The sequence below is a fragment of the Misgurnus anguillicaudatus genome, chromosome 22, assembly GCF_027580225.2.
Source record: "Misgurnus anguillicaudatus chromosome 22, ASM2758022v2, whole genome shotgun sequence".
Taxonomy (NCBI): Eukaryota; Metazoa; Chordata; class Actinopteri; order Cypriniformes; family Cobitidae; genus Misgurnus; species Misgurnus anguillicaudatus.
The window spans coordinates 12,921,197-12,944,031 of NC_073358.2; the positions used below are offsets into that span (position 1 = coordinate 12,921,197).

At 39.5% G+C, this 22,835-nt stretch overlaps 1 protein-coding gene across 1 annotated transcript in view; it reads right to left on the reverse strand.

The window, feature by feature from the left end:
* Positions 1 to 22,835, reverse strand: part of grk1b (G protein-coupled receptor kinase 1 b) — an 81,074-nt gene that overhangs the window by 12,795 nt on the left and 45,444 nt on the right. The window contains exons 6-7 of the mRNA XM_055201027.2: positions 17,160 to 17,284; positions 16,825 to 17,026 (exon numbers count right to left, since the gene is read on the reverse strand). Of these exons, the coding sequence (XP_055057002.1) occupies positions 16,825 to 17,026; positions 17,160 to 17,284 (327 nt within the window). The remainder of the gene's footprint in view (positions 1 to 16,824; positions 17,027 to 17,159; positions 17,285 to 22,835) is intronic.

A 22,835-nucleotide genomic window follows, 5' to 3' on the forward strand; every position in this document is an offset into this window, starting at 1 on the left:
TAGTGCCACCACCAGGCTCCAGAAGGTGTGTCAGTCACAAAGGTGGATTTTTTTGGCAATTTCATGCAATGTTCTTTTAAATACTCCTCCTAGGATATTCATGCGATTGACAGCAAAAGTGTTCAATATGATGCCGAGACATTGTAGATGGTAAATTGCAAAGGGATTTTTGATATCTCGAACGCTGTTCCCATGGCAATGCGTCAAACTTTACTTTCATTTTCAGGCATATTTAAGGCCTTGGCGTGCACTTTGGGTGACTTAACATGCTTGAAAACTCTTGAAATTTGGCACAGACATCAGAGTCGTCCGTCATTAGGACCAGGGAAAGGCTGGAACACGGTAGTGGCAGAAGGGCTCTGTAGCGCCCCCTGTAATGCAAAAAAAACATTGGTGCACAGATTGGGCAAACATGTACGCACATGTACGAAAGTTGGTACGTATATAGATCTCATCGGCCCGATCAACTTTCGCACTCAAACCTATTACCTCCGCCCAACAGGAAGTCGCCCATTTAGGATTGTTTAAAAAATGCATGCGGTGAACTTTTAAATACTCCTCCTAGGGGATTCATGCGATTGACACCAAACATGGTGATCATGATGTCGAGACATTGGACTTGCTAAATTACGAAGGGATTTTTGATATCTCAAACGGTTCTGTCATGACAAGGCGACAAATTCATGGCGAAATCAGAGAAACAAGAAGTGTCTATTATCTAAGGCAAAAAATGTCTTATTGTGATGACACGCGGGGTGTTTGTTCGTCTGAAGATTCCAATTTCATCGATGTGCCTATTGTGATTTTAAAGATCTAGTCACTCTTGACAGCCGTAATTGTGCAGATGAATCTGTGGCTAAAACAGTGTTCATCTTAGAAGACACAGGCAAGAAACAATATTCAAAAAATGAATGAGTCTCGTGCTTTCATTGAACTTCAGGACTACGTTGAAAAATGTGTTGATTCTGGAGTCCTTCTCTTTATGCTATCTGAGCTCCACTCTTTGTATGCAAATCGACTTCAGGAACTGGGTGTCAGGAAGCAAATCAACAAAACCAGATTGAAAAATCATTTGCTTCAACGCTTTCCAGATGCACAAGAACAATTTGATGGAAGGAATACCGTTCTTGTTTTCAAGGAGGGCATGAGAAATATACTACGGGAAGCTCTCAGGAAGAGAGATTTTGATGAAGACGCTATCATCCTGGCAAACGCTGCAAAGATTATTAGAAATGACATATTCAACCATACAGGCTTCAAATTCACTGGCTCCTTCCCAGAAAGATGTCAAGAAACCTCACTTCAGCAGTTTCATCATTCCCAAAATAGAGTTTAGTTGGAAGATTGTCAATCGCCCTGAATTGCTCGACATTAGCAAGAAATGATCTATAGGCATCAGATTTATCACCACTAGTCCCAGGTGTCTGCAAGGGACATCTCAGGGGTTCAGAGGTGTCTTTCTGGCAAATAATACACAGAGCCCAGTTCAGCTCCATGTTGAAGTCTCAGAAACTAATGTTATTTAAGCATAAAAGAACAAACAATTCAAGATATTCTGACCTGTACGTCTACAATAGGAAACCAAAATAAATGAAAGTACATCTAGCTATGTACTGTCACACAAATAGGATTTAAAGTGATGTGATGCAGCCTAACATAAAACTAATGACCAGACTATGTACTCAGAAGATAGCAATATGAATGACCTAGCTGAATTGAAAAATTAAAGAGAAAACCAAGATCTCTTAACATTGAAGCATTTTTGCTGGCTTTTTTAATAATTCCGCTTATATTATACAGGGCTTTTTGAGGTTTTTTTAGGTATACGGTGTCTCAGCACTCTATTTTACACTTATTATTTGGAAGATTTACTGGCCGGAGTACAAATTAACAAAATTAAGCTTATGCAGTGGTCTTAAAAGCCCATTACCCTGAAAATTTTACTTGAGAGGATAAAAAACAAAAAACATTTTTTAATGAATATAGTTTTTTAAGTGCTTTGACACTAAATTTTAATATTTCAGCTGGGCTCCTAGGCTGAAATCATTCAGGAGGTCCTAAAGAAGCTTCATGTAAAATTAGGCGCTTTTATCACCTCTGTAACGGTATTACTTAATATGTGCACTACCCAACTGGACTAGAAGCTAAGCAGGGTTGAGCCTGGTCAGTACTTGGATGGAAGACCACCTGGGAAATCCAGGTTGCTGCTGGTAGTGCGACCAGCAGGGGGTGCTCACTCTGTGGTCTGTGTGGGTCCTAACACCCCAGTATAGTGACGGGGACACTACACTATACTGTCAAAAAGCACCGCCTTTCGGATGAGACGTTAAACCTAGGTCCTGACTCTCTGTGGTCGTTAAAAATCCCAGGATGTTATTCGAAAAGAGTAGGGGTATGCCCCGGCATCCTGGCCAAACTTGCCCATTGGCCTACTCATCATCCCCCATAGATACTAATCATTGGCTATATCACTCTGTCTCCTCTCCACTAATAAGTTGGTGTGTGGTGGGCGTTCTGGCGCAATATGGCTGCCGTCGCATCATCCAGGTGGATGCTGCACATTGGTGGTGGTTGAGGAGATTCCCCCATTCATATGTAAAGCGCTTTGAGTACTGAGAAAATATAAATGTAACTAATTATTATTATTATTAATTATTTTATCCGGCCCGCCGGTCACATTTGCCCGTTTCTCAATCGGAAGGCTGTAGCCTCCAGAGGTCTCATGTGCAGACTGCATACGTCATTAAGTTTAAGTTAACTGAGCATTAAATTCACAAATCATAAGCATAATACAACAATTTACGATTAACTAAGAATAATAGTCAACTTTATAATTGTTAAAATTCTGAAATAAGACTTAATGACGTATGCAGCCTGGAAAGGCGACCTCCGGAGGCTGCAGCCTTCGGATTGAGAAACGGCCATAGTTTGATTTAAATTCAGCGTGGTTACTTTTACCTTTCCACTGTACATGACAAATGATGGCCCGAAACACGGAAAGGGAGTCAGAAAGGGGCTGGGTGGGGTGCCAACCATCTGGTGCGTAATTATCTGATCCAATTCGAGCTTTGGATGCATTAATGAAAATAAACTTGTGCGACTTCACCACATGTGCCACGCCGACCAGAAGTAATGTATTTAAGTGTTCCAGTCAAAACTGTGTGCAAAGTAAAAATGATTAATTATAGTTTGTTTTTAATTATTGGTATTACTTAAATACTTTAAAAACTATTGATTACTGGTAAGTCAATTATTAACTATAAATATATTCGTACGATTAAAGGTTTTTGCGCTGGATTGAGCTTCTCTCCCATGACAGATTTACGATTAAACTGCAATTTCATTACGACTGCCACTAGGGAGCGAACTCCCGACAGTTATATCTGTATGTAATGTACAATGGAAAGGCTGTTTAGCCAATATATCTATAAAATATAAAAAAGAAAACATGTAGTCCAGTTTTATTCATCAAGAAAGGACTGGCTATATGTTGTGAATACCTGACATGTAACAATTAATGAGTTAAACGGTTATTAACAAAATATGTTTAAGAGTGTGTTGAACTTATACTATTATTAACATTTGGCTCTTACATGTAAAACTGCAAATGTTTTAAAATATTAAAAAAAGAAAATATGCGTTTTCATTACAAGGAAACAAACACTGGATTACAGTTTTAAAATCTGGCCCCCGAAGAAGTGTAGTTGAAGACCCCTGTTGTAGATGATAAATTGCGAAGGGATTTTTGATATCTCTAATGTTGCTCCCATGGCAACGCGTCAAACTTTACTTTTATTATAAAGGCATATTTAAGCCTTACAGTTGCATGCAGTGACCTTTTAAATGCTTCTTCTAGGGAATTAATGTGATTGACTCCAGAAGTGGTAAACATGATACAAACATTGTAGATGCTAAATTGTGAAGGGATTTTTGATATCTCAAATGCTGTTCCCATGGCAACACATCAAAGTTTACTATAATTTCAGGCATATTTAAAGCTCTTGGCGTGCTTAGATTAACTTCAAATTTGTCACACACATCAGAGTTGTCGACTCTTAAGTGTGGACAAACAGGTCAGACATAGGTGTACCTCTTAAGTCACTCACTAGCGCCCCCGTTTGTCTAAAATGTGGGGTTTCTTTTACCTACAGTCTCCAAATGGGTTAGTAACAACATTAAATAGCCCACTGATATTTACCCACTTGATGCACTTGCCCACCGTGCATCGTTTTCTCGGAGACACCGTATAGTAGGGGTGGGCGATAAACCGGTATGATAGTAATTACCGGTATTGTGTCACGCCATGATATGGATTTTGCCAAACCGTTGATACCGGCGTTACATATTTTAAATCCCGCGGGGTGTTAAAAAAACTAACCTTCAGAAAGTTATATCTATGGTGTCGTAGCCATTTTGTTATTTTTGACCTTCATTTGCATAATCATGCTCTGAGTAATAGCACTTAAGTTTTTCTATAGTTATTATTTAATGGTTTTGAGTGTATGTGTTATTTGGTATGGGTTTAAATGTGTGTGCCTGTTTACTCTTAGTTTTACAGTAAGTGTGCCTGTTTACTCTTAGTTTTATGGTAATATGGAATACAGGTGCAACTGTGAAAGGCCTAGGGAGTTGTTTTTAGTTAGGAAACAGGCAACACAAATGTGGGGTCATGTGAAGGTGGTTAAAACAATCTTTTGACCACTTTTCTCACTTATGTAGCATTTAAGTTGTAATATTATTGGAAATGTCAAGCCTGTTCAAGCTTTAAATAAATGGATATATTTTTGCATAAAGAAAGTGTTGAAAGTGCGTAACGCAGGCGGAGATTTTTTCTGCATTCTTTGAGGCTTTTGAACTGTTGCAGGCGGTGGCTCTGTAGACATTCCAGACGAAGTTGTAACTGAGCTGCGTGAGCCAGCTTGAGACCTGGAATCATGTGTCTGCTGTTCCTGCAATGACGTGAAAACCTGCACCTTTGCATCTGCTACAGCCAAATTTGTCATTATTGCCAATGTTTCTCTTCGTGCTTTTAACTGGGCTTCTTCATACTCAAGAGCATGCTTCTCTTGTAGAGCTCCTGCTTGTGCTCTTAAAGCAGCTCGTTCCACCTCAGCTTGTATGTGTGCTACTGAAGCTCTCGACGATTTGCTTTTCATACTAGAGGCTTTACTAGCGCTACCCGATGCCTGGCTGGGTGCGTTTGAAGAGGCTTTTTGTGACACTTGAGATTGATACTCTTATTGAAGCTGGGGAACCAAAAACTTTAATTCAAGAACATTTGGACACTTTTAATAATTATTTGGCACAGTTTATGGAGTTGCAAGTTTCAGTTCAAAGTTTATTAAATGAGGATGAAAGAGAAACGGACCATAGCGATTGGTATGAGCCTAAGTTACTTAATTTCAAAGCATTTTTGGATAGAATGGAAGCTTGGATGAATGTGGAAAGCGCAGGACCAAGTTTGGAGGTGGATACAATTCAGCCTCATGATAGTATTTCTCAAGTGTCACAAAAAGCCTCTTCAAACGCACCCAGCCAGGCATCGGGTAGCGCTAGTAAAGCCTCTAGTATGAAAAGCAAATCGTCGAGAGCTTCAGTAGCACACATACAAGCTGAGGTGGAACAAGCTGCTTTAAGAGCACAAGCAGCAGCTCTACAAGAGAAGCATGCTCTTGAGTATGAAGAAGCCCAGTTAAAAGCACGAAGAGAAACATTGGCAATAATGACAAATTTGGCTGTAGCAGATGCAAAGGTGCAGGTTTTCACGTCATTGCAGGAACAGCAGACACATAATTCCAGGTCTCAAGCTGGCTCACGCAGCTCAGTTACAACTTCGTCTGGAATGTCTACAGAGCCACCGCCTGCAACAGTTCAAAGGCCTCAAAGAATGCAGAAAAAATCTCCGCCTGCGTTACCTCTGTCCTTCGCTCCAGATAATTTTCCTCTACCATTAACATCAGCAGTTAAAAGAGAGGTGAAAAGTACAAAACAAATGTACAATGAACCTGACTCTGGCAGCAGTGCTCTTGTTGAAGTGATGAGAAAGCAAAATGAGATTACTGAAATGTTAGTAAAACAGCAGAGATTATCACTTCTTCCATCTATTGATATTCCTGTTTTTGATGGTGATCCTCTGCAGTTTAGATCCTTTATTAAAGCATTTGAGCAAGGAATAGAAAAAAAACTGACAATATGCAGGACAGGCTTTATTATTTAGAACAATTTACAACTGGACAGCCCAGAAGCCTTGTGCGGAGTTGTATGCACATGGATCCACAAACCGCTTATGAAGAAGCAAAAGGGCAGCTTGAATGGAATTTTGGAAACAGAGTTAAAATAACTTCTGCTTATATGGATAAGGCTTTGAATTGGTCCGTTATAAAGCCAGATGATGTTTCAGCTTTGCGATCATACACATTCTTCTTGAGAAGCTGTTTTAACACAATGGATGAAGCCGGTTTTGTTGAAGAGCTGGAAAATTCAACCAATATGGGGATTCTTGTGTCCAAATTGCCTTTCAGATTTTGAGACAAATGGCGAACGATCGTTTGCAACATAAGAGAGAAGCGCAACCGCAGAGCTAGATTCAAAGACCTACTGGAGTTCCTTGAAAAAGTGAGGGCTGCATTTGATCCTTTGCTACCTCTGTTGCTCCAGTGTCCGAACAGGCAATTAACAAACTCAAATTGGACCATGGCCAGTTAAACTCTACACTTGGAAATGTTTTTCTAACCCAGTGCTTGTTTTGTAAGAGAGATCATTCCATGGAGATGTGTGAATCATTCAAGCAGAAGCTCAATAAAGAAAAGATAGAGTTTATCAAGACTAATGGTCTATGCTTTGGCTGCTTAAGAAAAGAGCACATGAGTAAGAGCTGTCCAAAACGTTTGTCATGCCAGACTTGTCATAAGAATCACACAACAGTCCTTCACATTGAATCTCAAGACATTTCAAGACCATCTCTGAAAAGGGTATCTAAATAAGCATCAATGTCAAGTGCTCTGGTTTCATTAAACTCAGATAGGAAGCTCACAAAGGAAGCAAAGTTGTAGAGACCTATGCATTTCTGGATCCAGGCAGCTCTGCAACTTTTTGTACAGAGTCATTGATGATGGAGCTAAATGCAAATGGAAAGAAAGTGGAAATATTGCTTAAGACAATGGGGCAGGAAAGACCTGTGAGTAGCTATAAAGTCCCTGGTTTGGAAGTAGCTGCTTTAAAAGAAAATGCATATCTGAGATTGCCAGATGTATACACCCAAATGTCAATTCCTGTCACGAGAGAAAACATTCCCAAAGAGGAAGATTTAAGAAAATGGCCTTACTTGAAAGATGTAGAATTAACACCAATAGATGCAAGCATTGGGCTGCTTATTGGTGTGAACACTCCTAAAGCATTGGAACCATGGAAAATAGTTAACAGTGAGGGTAGTGGTCCCTATGCTGTGAAAACTATTCTTGGGTGGGTCATCAATGGTCCACTCAGTCCTAGTGTAGATAGTAATGAACATGATGATGCTTCTGTTTATGTGAACCGTATCTCTATAAGTAACTTGGAAGAAATGTTTGTCAGGCAATATAACCAAGATTTTTCTGAACAGCATTGTGAGCATGTCGAAATGTCTGTGGAAGACAAACAGTTCATGGATATCATGTCAAAGTCAGCAGTGCTCAAAGATGGCCATTACCATTTGAAATTACCTTTTCAAAAGTCAAATGTGAAAATGCCCAACAATAAGCATGTGGTCCAGCTGAGGGCACAATACTTACTCAGAAAGTTTAAGAAAGACCAATCATTTTATGATGAATATAAAGAATTAATGAATAATGTGATGGCAGAAGGACATTCAGAGATTATACCACAGGATCAACTGGAACATGAAGATGGGAAAGTGTGGTATGTACCACATCATGGTGTCTATCACCCTCATAAGAAAACGCTGCGTGTGGTCTATGATTGTGCCTCAACTTTTGCTGGAACCTCACTGAATAATGAGCTTTTACAAGGACCCGATTTGACAAACACTTTGCTAGGCGTGCTCATTCGCTTTCGTCAAGGTCCAATTGCTCTCATGACAGACATTAAAGGCATGTTCCATCAAGTCAGAGTGGCGGAGGAAGACATTAATTATCTTCGTTTTCTTTGGTGGCCTGATGGCCTGATATCACCAAAGAACTTGCCTAGCACAGAATGTTAGTTCACATCTTCGGAGCAGTGTCCTCCCCCAGCTGCGCCACTTATGCTCTGTTAAAGACGGCTGATGACAACCAACATCTCTACCCAGAAGAGGTAATCAATACAATCAAGAATAATTTCTATGTTGATGATTGCCTTAAGTCTGTGTATTCTGTAAGGCAGGCGATATCTCTCTACCAACAGCTTACTGAGGTATGTGCTAAAGGAGGCTTCAGACTGGACAAGTGGGTCTGCAACCATCGTTCTGTACTTTCTGAGATCCCTGAAGAAAACAGAGCTAAATGTGTAAAGACACTGGACCTCTGCCGGGACCAGCTCCCTATGGAAAGAGCTTTGGGAGTACAGTGGGATGTTGAACGGGACGTCTTCACCTTCAGCATTATGGACAAACATAAGCCGCTGACAAGACGGGGAATTCTGTCGGCTATTAGTTCTATTTATGATCCCATGGGCTTCTTAGCTCCAGTAATTCTCACTGCAAAACAAATTCTTCAACACCTGTGCAAGAAGAAGTTGGGATGGGATGAGTCAGTTTCAGTGGGTACAGCACAAGCTTGGCAAAGATGGGTGGATAAATTAGTTCTGCTGAACACATTTAATATTAGTAGATGTTTCACACCCAAAGATTTTGGTGAGGTCACTATGGCACAGCTGCATCATTTTTGTGATGCCAGTGAGGTTGGATTTGGTGCTGTTTCATACCTTAGACTGCTGAATAGAAAGCAAGAAGTGTGTGTTTCCTTTGTTATTGGCAAAGCAAGAGTGGCACCGCTTAAACAAGTCACCATACCCCGGTTAGAGCTTACAGCTGCAGTTTTAGCTGTGCGCTTAGATAAGATGCTGTCAACTCATCTAGAGTTTAATTTGAGTGGTTCAGTCTTCTGGTCAGACAGTATGACTGTACTGAAATACATTGCAAATACAACAGCACGTTTTAAAACCTATGTGGCCAATAGAGTGTCCTTTATTAGAGCCCAATCCAGTGTCACTCAGTGGAGACACATTAACTCCAAACTGAATCCTGGTGATGCAGCCTCTCGAGGCATAAAAGTAAGCTCTTTCCTCAAATTTCCAACATGGATCAAAGGCCCTGATTTTCTAACAAAACCTCAGTGTCAGTGGCCTGCTGTTGTGGATGAAACATCTGTCAATCAAGATGCTGATTCCGAAGGGAGGGATGAAATCTTTTCATGCGCAGCTGTATTAAAGCAAGAGATGTGTCCCACCACTAAGCTGCTGATGTACTTTTCCAGTTGGACAAAGCTCAGAAGAACTGTGGCATGGATCTTAAAAGTTAAGGAAAGGCTTCATTTGAAAATAAAGGAAAAACAGAACATAAAGAATGGAAATCAATCTGGTGTTAAACAAGATAGCAAGTGGAAACTGCAATTCACAGCTGATGACCTATCTATGGCAGAGGAGGCTGTGGTATGCTTTGAGCAAAGAAGATTCTACATGGATGAAATGACAGCCTTGAGCTCTGGTGCTGTTAAGAAGTCAAGCCATCTGTATAGGCTAGACCCAGTTGTTGTTAATAGAGTGTTAAGAGTGGGTGGGAGATTGAGCAAGTCAGCCTTACCAGAAGAATCAAAACATCCTGCAATTTTGCCAAAAGCCAGCCATATTTCCAAACTCATTCTTCAATATGTACATGAAAAAGTTGGCCATAGAGGAAGAAACCACATGCTTTCCACCCGTCGTCGTTACTGGATCCCTCATGCCAACTCAGCATCTAGAAAGGTCATTAGAGAGTGCTTGACATGCCAACGACAACGACAAAAACCAGGTGAGCAAAAAATGGCTGATCTTCCTACTGACAGGATTTCAGCTGATCTTCCACCATTCACACATGTTGGTATGGATTACTTCGGACCAATGGAAGTAAAGAGAGGCAGAAGCTTCGTGAAAAGGTACAGAGTTCTGTTCACTTGCCTTACTTGTCGTGCAATCCACCTTGAGGTGGCGCATTCTCTTGATACAGATTCCTGTATAAATGCAATAAGAAGATTCATCTGCCGCAGAGGGCAAGTAAAGGAAATTCGGTCAGACAATGGAACAAACTTTGTCAGCTCAAATCGCAAATTAAAGCAAGCCATCTTAGAACTGAATCATAGCAAAATCCAAAACCGCTTAGGCCAGGATGGAATTAGATGGACCTTCAACCCTCCATATGGGGCCCATCATGGAGGCGTGTGGGAGCGCTTGATCCAGGACGTGAAAAAGGTGTTATCCTCAGTGGTAAAGCAACAGGTTTTGGATGATGAAGCATTACAGACAATTTTTTATGAGGTGGAGGCGATATTGAATGACCGTCCTATTACTCCCTCTTCAGATGATCCTAATGATATTGAAGCCTTAACCCCCAACCATTTACTTCAACTAAAGGGAAAACCTATCCTGCCGCCTGGTTTATTCCAAAAAAAGGACTTGTATGTTCGGCGTCGTTGGAGACAGGTCCAATACATCACGGATCTATTCTGGAAAAGGTGGGTGAGGGAATACCTCCCCATGTTGCAAGAGCGACAAAAATGGAACAATATTTACAGAAACTTTGCTGTTGGAGATGTTGTGCTCATTTTGGATGAATCTGCACCAAGAAATTCTTGGCCAATAGGACGCATCACTAAAGCCATGGTGGATTCTAAAGGATTTGTTCGGCGTGTCCATATCAAGACCCAGACAAGTGAATTGGAAAGGCCAATCAACAAGATCTGTTTACTGATGGAGGCAATGTAAAGGCAACAATGAATGTCTGCCTTCAACTGAGTCAAGTTCTGGAACCTCTGACTCTGCCTACACTGATTCTCATTTACTGACATGCTCTACATCTCATTGTGCAACATACACTTACACAAGCTTACAGTACATACATTAGCATAGCTTTCGAACTTTTGCCACTTTTTGGAACTTTTTTGGACTATTTTTTCTAAAAAAAAAAAACCAAAACCTAGCTTTGGAACTTTTGGAACTTTTTGGGACAATTTTTCTAAAAAAAAAAAAAAAAAACTAATGTAATTTACGTGTTTTGCTTACTGAATTTATTAGTGAATTTGAAAAATTGTCTAAGTAAATGAAATTGATTACTAACATGCAGTATATATTCTATTGCATTTAATTAATAATGTGCATTGTATCTTGCATTTGTTTAATACTGCATAGTGCATTGTAATGGCTACTTATGTTTTATGTTATAATTGCTTGTAGTACAAGAATTAGGGGCTGGAATGTCGTAGCTATTTTGTTATTTTTGACCTTCATTTGCATAATCATGCTCTGAGTAATAGCACTTAAGTTTTTCTATAGTTATTATTTAATGGTTTTGAATGTATGTGTTATTTGGTATGGGTTTAAAGGTGTGTGCCTGTTTACTCTTAGTTTTACGGTAAGTGTGCCTGTTTACTCTTAGTTTTATGGTAATATGGAATACAGGTGCAACTGTGAAAGGCCTAGTGAGTTGTTTTTAGTTAGGAAACAGGCAACACAAATGTGGGGTCATGTGAAGGTGGTTAAAACAATCTTTTGACCACTTTTCTCACTTATGTAGCATTTAAGTTGTAATATTATTGGGAATGTCAAGCCTGTTCAAGCTTTAAATAAATGGAAATATTTTTGCATAAAGAAAGTGTTGAAAGTGCGTACAGAGGGACCACCTGTTCACTCGATCCACGGCCTTAACTTAAAAGTTAAAAACCTTTGGAAGGCCGATACATATGGCCTTAAAATGCCCAGATCTTCATTCTAGGACTTAAATTTAACTTTATGAATGTTATTTTTTTAAGACCCTGCGGGAGTTTACCCAAGTCTTAAAAGTCATACCTCCATTCCCGAAATGCGCTGTCCACAGAAACACAAAACGAAAAGCTCCGATCGCACTTCAATCCATTTTTAATCATAATTTTTATAAGAGGATGCACAGAATAGTGCACGCAAATCCTGCCAAAGACTATATTTCAGGTGTTGTGATCTGTATACAGCGAGTTTGGCGAGAAACAAGCCCGTGGCTTACCTAAGCATTACCAGGTTCTGAAATATAACAGGACCCAGAAGCGAACAAAATCAACACTGCTTTATTGAAAATCAACTTAAACAGTCGGGCTGTCGAGTCCCAAGGCACCAACAGCACGTCAACAGTGTTATACATTTAGGAGGCCTTTTTACCTCACTGCTTCAAAGTCGTTTAACGGTGATACTCCCTTTTCACTCAGATCTGCTCTCTACTGCGCCCTGCACGCGCTCTCCAGATAACAACAGCGTTTGGAAGACGGAAAGCAAGAAATTACCGTAATAAACCATACTTTGGCAAAAAGTGCAATTTATCTTCTTTTAGGAACCATTCCTTTTTTGATAGCGCAAATGGTTGATGAGTTATGGTTAAATGAATAGCGCTTTCAGAGTGCTTTAGCGGATAACGTAAGCAACGTACCAAACACATTAAAAACAGCCTTTAATGGTAAATTTCGTTTTCTTAATGCAGATTTATTAATTAGAGAGGCTATTAAACAATACATAGTGCATATTTACGCATAAAAACGTATGAGTGGAGTGTTTTTGGCAATGTGAATCTTCTGGTTAATTAAATTAAATGCAATAAATACATTTATTAATATAACTAACTTGTATTAATAAACTGCATTCATTAATGCGGTCAGGGATTAATAATAATTTAAAGTGAGATGGCATCTCCCATCAGATGTTCATATTAACAACAAAAAGAAAATCTTGTTTTTTGTATATTTATAAATCAAACAGACACAAGATATACACAGCACACAGCTTTAAAGTTGTTGGATGTAGCGTAAAACATTGTAATAAGGCACATAGCCTACCAGCAAATGACCATACTAATTTCCATATTTTCATACTTCCCATATTAGTGACAATATGCATAAGAAGATGAGTGCACCCATCCACACAATGGCACTTTTAAAGGAAAAAATGGGAAAAGATAAAAAATCATGTCTATGTCCAATCCCTCACTTATTAGTAACATAAGATTTAAAATACAAAATTTGTCCATAACTTAACTAAGGTTTACTACAGTGTGACTCCAAAATGTTTTATCTCATATGGCAACATACCGTAATACCGTTATACCGGCTGAAAAGTGAAAAAATACCTTGATATGAATTTTTGCTCATACCGCCCACCCCTACCGTATAGCGATAAAAAGACGTTTCAACACATTTGGGCATTTTGGGTGCCCTAACATGCTCAAAAACTCTTCAAATTTGTCACAGATGTCAAAGTCGTCCGTAATTGGGACCGGCCAAATGTTGGAACATGGGCATGGCGAGGGGCTCTATAGCGCCCCCTGTAATACAAAAACAAACATTAGTGCACAGATTGGGCAAACATGTACGCACATGTACGAAAATTGTTACGTATATAGATCTCATCGGCTCGAACAACTTTCAGACTCAAACCTATTAGCTCCGCCCAACAGGAAGTCAGACATTTTGGATTGATTAAAAAATGCATGCAGTGAACTTTTAAATACTCCTCCTAGGGGATTCATGGGATTGACACCAAACATGGTGAACATGATGGCGAGACGTTGGACTTGCTAAATTGCGAAGGGATTTTTGATATCTCGAATGGTGCTGCCATGGCGAGGCAACAAATTATGGCGAAATCAGAGAAACAGGAATTGTCTAATATCTAATATCAAAAAATGTCTTATTGTGATGACACGCGGGTGTTTGTTCGTCTGAAGATTCTGATCGCATCGATGTGCCTATTGTGAGTCCCGGGTATAGCGCCACCACCAGGCGCCAGGAAGTGTGTCAGTCAAAAAGGTGTCACAAAATACTACATTAGTTGGAAATTTATAAATTGTTCATTGTTTTTAGTAAATTAAAACAGTCAAACATACGTGTTTAGACAAAAATGTTAGACACAATCAGGACATATCAAGGGATCTCTAACAAAGCAATAGTGACACGTAGTACTAAAATGTTCTATTTACATAAGACTGCTGTGCCATTCCTGTCAGATCCAATATTGATGGAACAGCATTGCTTTTTAATCACAGTCTCTCTGCAAATCCAGCATTGACTTGTGGATTCTTGATGAATCCGCGAAACAAAGAAGTAAACAAACACTCTGTTTTCCCCATGCGAGCTGGAACTTCTTTAAAAACAAACTTCAATCACACAAGAACACGTTATGTTCTAAGGGAAGGTAATGCAGCGACTGTGTTCTTCCACAACCGAGTACTCCACAAACTTTGTCAGTCTTTAAAGGCAGAGTAGGCAGGTTTAAGTCTAAAAAAGTCTAAAACACTTTTTTCCAAATTTGTTTAAACTGTCTTTATATACCAATACATAAGTAAAATGTAAGTACTCTGAAAAAGAGAGTATAAAAATCGAGTGTCTGTAGCTAATTATTTCCTGTAGCTAATTATTTCCATTCACTCTTCCCCCTCCCTTCTGGGTTTCTTCTAAAGCCACGCCCCCAAAACACATGAAGGCGTGACGCCGATTGCTCTGCTGAGAGAAGCATTTACCTGAGACAAGCGAAGAGGAAGGAGCGCGAGGCATGTAGTAACATCATGTCAGAATCACATGTAATAATACACCTACTTTATCACTATGAATATAAACAAATAGGATGGCTTTTAGTACTCACTATTAAGCTAGAATATCGATACTGGTAAAGCTTAAAATATATTTAGTTTGATTCGGTAACAAACGTGCTAGTTATATTTATAAAACAAAGCTAAAAACAGGTGGCATTGATACACGTTTTTTTCATTACCATCAGTTACACTGTGATGAAGGGGATTTGCATTTAAGAGTTTCCGTGATGAAAGCATTGTTGACTCTGATGAGGACTACACTCCAGAGACAATACCTCTATCGCATCGTCGATTCGGAGAAAAGCCACACGATATTTACTCTCGTTTGATTTCTTCTTGATTTTTTTGCCTTGTTTACCTTTGCTGACTGGATATGCAGATATGCTGTGAGTTTTTTGAATGCTCTTTCTCTGACATAGTTTTGCCCTTCCAAGATTTCGTGCCTTGTGCACTTTCAAATCAATAGGGTGTGCGCATGTGTGGGCAGATCCTGTAGCAACAGTGGTGGTAGCCATGGTTGAGACAGAGAGTGATAGTCGCGCAAGCCAATCATTTGTTTCGTTGTTTACAGACACTCAAGTTTTATACTCTCTTTTTCAGAGCACCTACATTCCACCCATGCACCGGCACACAAATACAGTTTAAACAAATTTGGATTTTTTTTTTAGATAATTCCTGCCTATCCTGCCTTTAATGTGTTCTAAATCTTTTTACTTCACCTTCACGGTGCTTGTCATTCCTGCTCCGGGCGGATAGCTTAAACCAAATATGAATGAAGATACATGTTTATAGGCATGCAGAGCATAGATGGACTGACAACTGGAATTAAACTATCGTGAAATCAGACTGCTTGTTATAATTTCTAATGGCTCTCGTGGCACTATGATGTCACTTGCCAGCTGGTCTGTGCAGCGCTGCATGAAGTTAAGAACAAAAGGGCCCCCTAGTGGTGTGGGGTCCTATGCAGCTCGTGTAGCCTACATATAGGGAGGATCGGCTCTGCTCATAAGCTTCCATTTTCCTGTATACGTATGTGGGTGTGTGTGTGTGCAGAGATGGGCATAAATACATGGAAATGTATTTCAAATACAAATACAAAATACTGTGTCAAAAAATTTATTTAAATACAAATACAAAATACTGTGAGGAAAAATGTGTTTAAATACAAATACAGTATTTTGTATTTTGAAAATACACAAAATTCACGTGAAATTGGCGATTCAGTGCGAGTATCCCTATTAGGCTGAAATCTATCTGGGTCTATTTCTGAATGCCAAAAGGTATGTAGATGTGTGCAACTGCTATATTTGCTTACCTGAACTCTGGTGTCTGGTCTGAACTAGTTGATGCATTAAAACAGCACCCTGACTGGCTCAAAGTATTTTGAGTATTTTAAAAATACAAAAATGCTCATCTTAAATGTATTTAAATACAAATTACATTTCATTTTTTTCAAAGGCTTTAAAATACAAAATACTATTTTGTATTTCAAATACGTTTTTTAAATACATGTATTTGAAATACTGCCCATCCCTGTGTGTGTGTGTGAGAGAGCATTGGTGCTCTAGTACCACTCCTTCTTTTCTGTGTTGAAATTTTCAGATTTATTCTGGATGCTTAGAATTTTTTTGACAACATTTTTTTTTTGCATATCCCATTCTAGGGTAATTTTTACCCCCAAGGGCCTCTTTTGGTATTTTTTCACATCTTTAGAATGACAGAATCAAGCCCAGGTTTTTTATATGAATATTGATAAATAAAGAAAAGTGGCTTGGGTGTAAGATTGACCCCAAGGGACTTATAAGGGTTAAATAGATTTTCTGTTGGTTAGTCATATTTTCTAAAATTTTCTAATATCAGAAACGTTTCTGCTTTGCACCGTAAGGTAGTTTACTTAATAACTGCTTCAGTTTATATTTTAACAAGCAGCTTTAATTAAAAAAAAATTAATTAGTCGCATCACTACAAAATACAAACCATGTCTAAAACCATTATACATTTATTTGGTTAATGTTTATTTTTTTCAAAGCTATTACTCTAATGTTCCATACCCGCCTCTAATCTCCCCCAGTTGAGCTCTTTAAAGAAGGAATGATTCTTCAGCTCAGCACACTCATTGTTCTTGAAGCCAAGTCTCTTTTCTGGTTCTTTCTTCATTAGTCCTTCACAGATGTCTATAAGCTCCTTGCTAAAGGTAGGGGGGTATGAAACAGGGTCATTTAGGATACGACGTGTCACCTCATTGTTGTCCACCTATAACAGAGCAAAAAGATGGTTGGATATGCTTGTACATATAATAGCAATTAATTTTGTCTGCAGAATATACGTTTTTGTAAAAGCTTTTCATCTAGATACAGTGCCAAAATATATGCATGGATGTATGCACCTGCTCTCCACGACACCTGAAGGGACCTTTGGCAGCAACCATCTCGTATAGAGTGACCCCCAGAGTGAAGTAGTCTACAGTATAGTCATAATCTTTATTCAATAAAAGTTCTGGAGCCATGAAACCTGAAAAGGAGGCATATAACTGTGACTGTAGTATAAGGCTTTTTGCCATGATTGCTTTAAAAACAGATAAATTATAGAAATTTTCTTATATTATTTTTTATTAACCCTCAAAAATATATACATTTTTAATGATAAAAATAATATATAATTTTTTTTGTTTACTTCCCATCTATACATTAATGCTGTGTTTGGGAGATATGAACTACTTCTTTACCTGTTTAACACTAAATTTTCTCAACTACACCATTAGCTTGTAAAAAATCACATAAATTATGATCTAAATTTGATTTAAAGGAATACAGGATATGTAATAAAATATTTTAATATTGAAAATGAGTAGACTATTCCTTTAAATTGTTTTAGGTATTGATCTAGATGTTGTGTTAAATTTGGTCATCTGGTATTTAGAAAAAAACATAAAAGAATTACAGTAACAGAATGATGTATCTTAAAACGTGTGTGTGTGTGTGTGTGTGTGTGTGTGTGTGTGTGTGTGTGTGTGTGTGTGTGTGTGTGTGTGCGTGCGTGCGTGCGTGCGTGCGTGTGTGATTGAGCATGTCTTTTCTGTATTGCATTTGTGCTCTAGTACCAGGCCTACTTTTCTGTGTTGAAATTTTCAGATTTATTCTAGATGCATTTTTGACAAATAAATTAATTTTTTTTGCATTTCCCATTAATTTTCAATTCGGGTCATTTTTACTCTTTTGGTATATTTTTTACACATCTTTAGAACTACTGAATCAAGCCCAGTTTTTTTAAATGAATATTGCCAGATAGTCTAGAAAAGTCACAAAATCTTATTCCACTGTGATGAAGGGAAGCATGTTTTTAACTAAAGAAAAGTGGCTTGGGGCCCTCTGTTTATGTAGATAAAAACGTCTCATTCTAAGGTTATAAAAGCATAAGGGCCCAGTCACACCAAAAGCGTTTATGGCAGTTGCAGGCGCCTTTTTTGAATGATATTCTATGGGCAGGGAGCGTTTGCGCACTGTTTATGCGCGGGCGAGGGCATTGCGTTTTTTTGCCGCCTGCCGCACATGCGTTTTTGAAGGAGCGCCCGATGTCATTCGCGTCTTTCCATTGTCCAATCGAATGAGGAGAGAGGCGGGGCTTACGTTGCGGTGAGGGAAGTTTACAGTTGCTTTGAAGAACTGGACTCCACTCGCTCACTCTCTCCTGCGTGTTTGTGCACCTCTCACCCTCAAACAAGGTCAGAGCAAGCGTCCTCTTTTTAAAGTTTCTGCTAATATGACAGTTAACAGCAAAAGAGCGCTCACGCTTCAATATTTGATTGACAAGACAGCTGACTCGGTGGTTGCTTAGCAATATGAAAAGCCGCGTCGCACTGCTCTTTTTTTTAAAAAGGCAATGCGTCGCGCCTTGCGTTTGCAAGCGTTTAAAGCGCTTTTGGTGTGACTGGCCCCTAACAGTTCATTTTAAAAGGTCTTTATACACCACTGATAATATAGTTTTGTATATTATTTTGCATTTCTTTCAAGAGATCCTTCTAAAAATTACACACTGCACCTTTAAACTCTTTAAACACAGTTTATTTTCAAACCAATTAAACTGTTTGTGCATTTCCTAGATCAATGGAATGCTAAAAGTTCATTTTTAATTCAAGTAACTTTTACTCCTGTTTTATTATTTTTAACATTTTAAACTGTTTTTATTAAAATCACATTTATTTTATTTTAAATTCTCATGTATCTTTGTTTTTATTGTGATTTTATCGTGTATCTCTTATTTTTACATTTTCTTTTTTATATATTGTTTTCTCATTTCTGTGTAAGGCACTTTGAATGACCTCTGTGTATGAAATGTGCTATACAAATAAACTTGCCTTGCCTTGCCTTGCCTAATGGCTCCCCTAGCTATGGGGCAAGGCAGGGAAACATTAGTCAGAGCTAATACAGAGCAATATACAATAGATTTTCCAATTCAATCTCCAAGTATGGGTTGCCATACATTTGTCATTACGTCACCAATTTCACTAAAGAAGTGTTTTTAGAGTGCTTGGGACTTTGTTATTAGGCCTACTTTTCTGAGCAACCAGACTTAAACATTTCATTTGAAAAAGTCCCATAGAGTTACACTGAGGGAAGGACCCATACCATAGGAGAAAGGGGGGTCGAAAGTAACGTGGGACTAATGTAACAAAGCAAATTTTCTCAGAGCTCTTACTACATTTGCATGCCAAGCAATAACAGCATGTCCAGCTGACGGGGTCTGTACTGATAGGATGTTATGGATGTGTAATGTGTGCATGCGTGGGGAAGAGAGTTTAATTAAAGTTACATGTTCACCCACGCGGTCTCCTGTCTGTTCCTTAACAATAATATAACATGGTGTCAGAAGTGGACTAACCTCACGTTCATATCGATGACAACTATCCACACCAGAGTAGCAAGTTTAAAAGCTTGTAAGGGAGTTTCGAGGAAATAATCCAGACCACGCGTCAACATATACAGCTGCCTCACAGACACGGAGTGTGAGTAATTGCCGGGATGGTAAAAAAAAGACGATATAGGAAGATTCAGAAAACAGCACCAAGGTGAACATTTAACATGGATATGCTCTTTTCAATAAGCCCGCCGGAACACTTCGACTTGGATTAGACGGTACGAGAGATTCCGTTTTGCGGCGGTGAAAGAAGCCAGGAATATAAAGTAAATTCTCTTATCTACACAATGGAAGATAAAGCTGATGATATATATTGTGCACACTGCCTCTGTCTGAAGAAGACAGGAAGACATATGATAGAGTTAAAAATGCATTTGAGAAACACTTCTATTCAATAAGAGGTGCCAAAAACGGGTGAGTCAGCGAAACCATTCATTACTGCAGTTCATAAACTAGCAGAAAACTGCCTGTATAAAGTCCTTCAAGAGGAGCTGAAAAGGATGGAAGACCTTGCTGTAATAACTCCCATCGAAGAAGCAACAGAGTGGTGTGCTCAGGTATGTTGGCTGTGCCAAAACCAATGGCAAGATCCGAATCTATGTGCATTTGACACATCTGAACAATGATGTATGTAGAGAGAGACACATTCTTCCCGCTGTTGATGAGAACTGGCAAATTGTCAGGCGCTACAGTATTCTCTAAGTTGGATGGTACTGCTGGATTCTCTGGATTCCCCTACATAAAGACTCGGTCCCTCTCACTACCTTTATCATGCAATATGGAAGATATTGCTTCCATACGGCATATCCTTGGCACCAGATCACTTTCAAAATTGTCTAACACAGATGCTGGAGGGACTGGAGGGCACATTGTGCCACGCGGATGACATCCTGGTGTTTGTCGCTACAATGATGAACATGATGCAAGACTTCTCAATGTCTTGAAACGGCTGGAACAGAATGGCCTAACACTTAACCAAAAATGTGAATTTGCTGTGCTTCAAGTTAAGTTCTTGGGACACATCATCAGAGCAGAGGGCCTGCAAGCAGACCCTGACAAAATAAAAGCCATAAAACAGATGCCAGAGCCCAAAAGTGTTGCCGATGTCAAAAGATTTCTCGACATGATGAATTACGTCGGAAAATTCTCTCCCAACATTGCAGAGCTGACGGGAAAAGCTGAAAATGAATGGATATGGGGGATACAACAACAGCAAGCTTTTGAAAAAGTGTAACTAGATCTCAGCTCCCCGGCAGTTTTAGCACAATATTTTCCAGAAAGACAGACGAGTCTCAGTGGATGCTTCTTTTTTGGATTAGGTGGAGTACTTTCCCAGCTGCAGCCTGCAGGGGAATGGAGACCTGTTGCGTTCATTTCAAGAAGCATGACACCTACGGAGAAAAGATATGCACAAATTTAGAAGGAGGGACTGGCAATTACTTGGGCCTGTGAAGGATTTCAAACGGACCTTCTTGGGTTGGATTTTGTGGTCAGGACTGATCACAAGCCATTGGTCAGCCTATTAGGTTTGAGATTGCTGGAAGACCTACCGGCGCATATACTGAGATTTCGTCTATGCCTTTTGTGGTTCAAGATTATCCACGTCGCTGGAAAAAATCTGATCACGGAGGATGCACTCTCCAGAGCTCCACTACAAAAAAATCCATCTGAAGCAGACCTAAAAAGAAAAGAAGACGTTAAAGTGTGTGTTGATCATGTCATTCAACAATTGCCAGCAACACCAGCTAAGCTTGATCACATAAAGAGAGCTCAGGAAGAGGCCGAAATGTGCAGACAGCAAAATTCTTGTGTACGCACAGGATGGGGTGAGAAAAACACTCCTCCACCCCATTTAGCAATGTTCTGGCAACAAAGACACAATCTGCTCATTGCAGGGGGATTGCTGATGAAAGGAAATAGGCGTGTGATACCGGGAAGTTTGCAGAAAGATGTCCTAAAGAAAATACATCAGGGACATCAAGCCATCACTTAGTGTTTGGCACGGGAACAAATGTCCGTATGATGGCCAGGCATAACAAGGCAAATCAAAGACAAAGTGAATCAATGTGAAACGTGAGTCAAATACAGCTACAGTCAACCAGAGACCCTGCTGACCACTCCCTTACCTTCAAGACCATGCCAGAGGGTGGCAGCAGATCTTTTCCATTGGAACAAAGGTAATTACCTCTTGCTGATGGACTACTATTCACGCTACATGAGTTGCGTCACTATTTTGACAGCAACAAAGAGTCCCAGAGGCTCTTGTCACAGACAATGGCCCACAATTTTCAGCATTGGACTATGCTGATTTAGCAAAAGATTATGATTTCCATCATATGCCCAGCAGCCCCTATTATCCTCAAAGCAATGGGGAAGCTGAAAGAGCGAACAGTTAAAACACTACTGAGGAAAGGCGAGGATCCTCACAAAGCACTTATGGCTTACAGAGCTATACCATTAGTGTCAGGAGCCTCACCTGCTCAACTTTTGATGGGAAGGAACATCAGAACCACTCTTCCAGTGAGTCCATCCACTTTAAAACCTGCATGGCCAAACCTCAACACTTTCAAAAGAAAAGAGAATAAGTTGAAGGAAAAACAGAAGATGTAGTACAACAAATGCCACAGGGCACAAATAAAACCTGCTCTACAGACGGGACAGTCAGTTTCGATTCAGAATGTTCCACATCCGGGCAAAGTCATCAGCCATGCTGATGCTCCATGTTCCTACTATGTTGAAGGGCAGACGGGCAGTCTGAGAAGACATCATTCCCATCTGAGAGCAGTTTCTTCACAGCCAAGAGAGATTCAGGATTGTGTAAGAAGTAGAGTGGGGAGGGTGATCAGACCATCAGTTTAGACTGAACCTTTAGAGCAGAGACTTGTTAATCTCTATTCTCATTTGTTCTCACTTCTGCTGAAAATAGTTGCATAATATTTATTTTTGTGTTTTTCCCACAGGTACTGAGATTTTTTATTCTCTGAAAAAAGGGGAGTTTTTTAGCTAAAAGGGGGAGATGTACTGATAGGATGTTATGGATGCGTAATGTGCGCATGCGTGGTGATGCACCGGGAGAGAGAGTTTAAGTAAAGTTACGTTTACGCATGCGGTCTCCTGTCTGTTCCTAAACAATAATATAACAAGGTCG